General features: G+C 42.4%; 1 protein-coding gene across 1 annotated transcript; it reads left to right on the top strand.

The window, feature by feature from the left end:
* Nucleotides 1-436: 436 nt before the first annotated feature.
* Nucleotides 437-2,275, top strand: LOC134368694 (probable ATP-dependent RNA helicase DDX53; the record flags this gene model as incomplete). Its single annotated transcript, XM_063085105.1, has 1 exon — nt 437-2,275. A coding segment is annotated over exon 1 (1,839 nt), but the record flags the coding sequence as incomplete, so codon positions are not given.
* Nucleotides 2,276-2,894: the final 619 nt, after the last annotated feature.

Here is a 2,894-nt window from a genome sequence, read left to right as displayed (position 1 = left end):
TTAGAACTCTATTTTTTTCTCCTATGGAAATAATGGGCCTATAAAAAGTTCAATGTGTACAAATTTAAGGCCTGCTTCAAGGTTGCCCCCAAGCTGAGCCAGAACTATCATGACGAGAGTGAGAGTGAGCTGGACACTCAGGTCACAAAAGTTAGGAAGGCGCTCTCTCAGGGTCCTGTAATTGCTGGCAGGGTCAGCCCCTGAGAGGGAGTGCCTCTTTAAATGTACGTCACAGCCACCTGTTTACGTCACACTAGTCCCGGCCCCGTGATTGGTCAGGCATTCAACGCCCCTCCCCTCTGCAGCCTCAAACACTGGTTGCTTAGGTAACAGCCACTTCAAAGCCTGCAGAGTGGGAGGCGGCAGACCAGACCTTCTCGCATCTCCTGACCGTATGTAGGCCAGAAGCTGGCACCGACACTACCTCTACCCTACAATGTCCCGGGTCCCGGACTGGAAGAGGGCAGAGCGTAGTCCAGGAGCTCCTGGGGCCAGCTGCGATGACAGAGGTGGCAGAGGCAGCAGTTGGAATGGCCCCTCAGGCGGTTTGGGGCCTAGAGCCGCAGGCTCCCATGAACCACCACTCTGCTTTAGACTGGAGAACCACCTGGTTGGCTCAGTCATTGGTCGTGGTGGGTCAAAAATAAAAGACCTACAGCGTTCGACAAACACTAAAATACAGATTAAAAAGGGGGATTGCGAAGCAGTAGTGAAAATTTTTGGCAGCAAAGATATGAAAGCAAAGGCCAAGGCAGCTATAGATACTCTTATTAAAAGACAAGAAAGGTACCGTTCAGAATCGGATGTGGATAATGCTGCGTCCCAACCTCCTGTTGGGAGAGACGTAAGCACAGTTAACGTTGTCAGAGAAGCTCCGCCATTGATGGATTTGGATCGTATTAAGGCAGAAGCCGTGGCGTGGGAAAAAAGAAAGTGGGCAGATTTACCACCAATTAAGAAAGACTTTTACACAGAATCCAAAGCTACAAGCTCCATGTCTAAAGAACAGGTAGACAAGTGGAGGAAAGAAAATTACAACGTAATGTGTGATGACTTGAAAGATGGTGAGAAGCGTCCCATCCCTAATCCAGCTTGTGAATTTGAGGACGCTTTCCGTCTGTACACAGAACTTATGAAAAGCATAACAAGGGCGGGTTTTCAAAAACCAACACCAATTCAGGCACAGGCATGGCCCATTGCCTTAAAAGGAGTAGATCTTATAGGAGTTGCCCAAACTGGCACAGGCAAAACATTGTCCTACTTAATGCCTGGGTTTATTCATCTTGATGGTCAACCGATATCTAGAGAACAAAGGAATGGACCTGGCATGCTAGTCCTCACTCCCACCAGAGAATTAGCTCTTCAGGTGGAAGCTGAATGTTCTAAATATTCATATAAAGGTCTGAAAAGTATTTGTATACATGGTGGTAGAAATAGAGAAGGACAAATTCAAGGCATTACCAAAAGTGTAGATATCATTATTGCAACTCCTGGAAGACTGAATGACCTGCAAATGAATAAGTTTGTTGACCTACGAAGCATAACCTACTTGGTCTTAGATGAGGCAGATAAAATGCTACATCTGGGGCTTGAGCACCAGATTAAGAAAATTTTGTTAGATGTGCGCCCAGATCGGCAGACTGTTATGACAAGTGCAACTTGGCCAGATTCTGTCCGTAGACTTGCACAGTCTTATTTGAAAGAGCCTATGATTGTTTATGTTGGCACTCTGGATCTAGTTGCTGTAAACACAGTGAAGCAAAATATAATCGTTACCACAGAAGCAGAAAAACGAGCTCTTATCCAAGAATTCCTAGAGAATATGTCACCAAAAGACAAAGTCATAGTGTTTGTCAACCGAAAACTTGTTGTTGATGACTTATCAAGTGATTTTGGTATCCAAGGCCTCCCTGTGCAATCACTACATGGTGACAGAGAGCTATGTGATCGAGAGGAAGCATTAGAAGACTTTAAAAGTGGAAAAGTGAAGATATTGATTACAACTGATTTAGTATCCCGAGGACTTGATGTTAACGATATCACACACGTATATAATTATGATTTCCCACAAAACATTGAAGAATATATCCACAGAGTAGGACGTACTGGACGAGCAGGAAAGACTGGAACGTCAATTTCCCTTATCACTCAAGATAATTCAAAGATTGCCAATGAATTGATTCAAATTCTGAAAAGAGCAAATCAGAGTGTCCCAGAAGATCTTGTAGCGATGGCCAAGCGATACAACTTCCATAAACAAAAAAAGGGGACACAGAAAAAAGACCAGGAAAATCTTGAGGAAAACCCAAGAAGAATTATGTTTACATTGAAAAGTTGTACCAGCTACGGGAAGATTTAAGGCATGTTGAACATACACAGTATTCAAGATACATAAGAAAGTTATTGGAAACATACTGGCAGTTTGAAGACATAACTGATTCTTAAATAACTCTAAGCTTTCAATACTGTGTATGTTCTTTAATAAAAAAATGTTTTTAAAATGAGAGCGTGAGATACTTTGTGGGGAAAAATTGAATGCTATGTATTGGTAAAATCTTGTTTCTTTAATAGTCTGCCATGTCGATCTGTCTTAAAGACTTGGTAGAAGGCAGTGATGGTGCTTTTCTTGCTTTATAATAGTTGCGCTGAATTGCAGCATACATCGCTTTCATTAAGCTTATTCCAGTCAAAATATTCTCTCCCCAGCACCCCCAATGGTTGGTGCCACAGTAATCCCTAAACATATCTCCACTGTCATTCCTGAATTATTTTTTAGTTCATTAGAAAATAAGTGCTAAATCTTCTAGAAGATTCTACAGTTCTATATTATCTGATAGATGTAACCAAGAGAACACGTGTCTGACTGTCTGGGAATCATATCCTTACGTGAATTC

This window comes from Cynocephalus volans, chromosome X (assembly GCF_027409185.1).
Source record: "Cynocephalus volans isolate mCynVol1 chromosome X, mCynVol1.pri, whole genome shotgun sequence".
Lineage (NCBI taxonomy): Eukaryota > Metazoa > Chordata > Mammalia > Dermoptera > Cynocephalidae > Cynocephalus > Cynocephalus volans.
The sequence above is the reverse complement of the archived record's forward strand: the minus strand, read 5'-3'. Positions and strand labels throughout refer to the sequence as shown.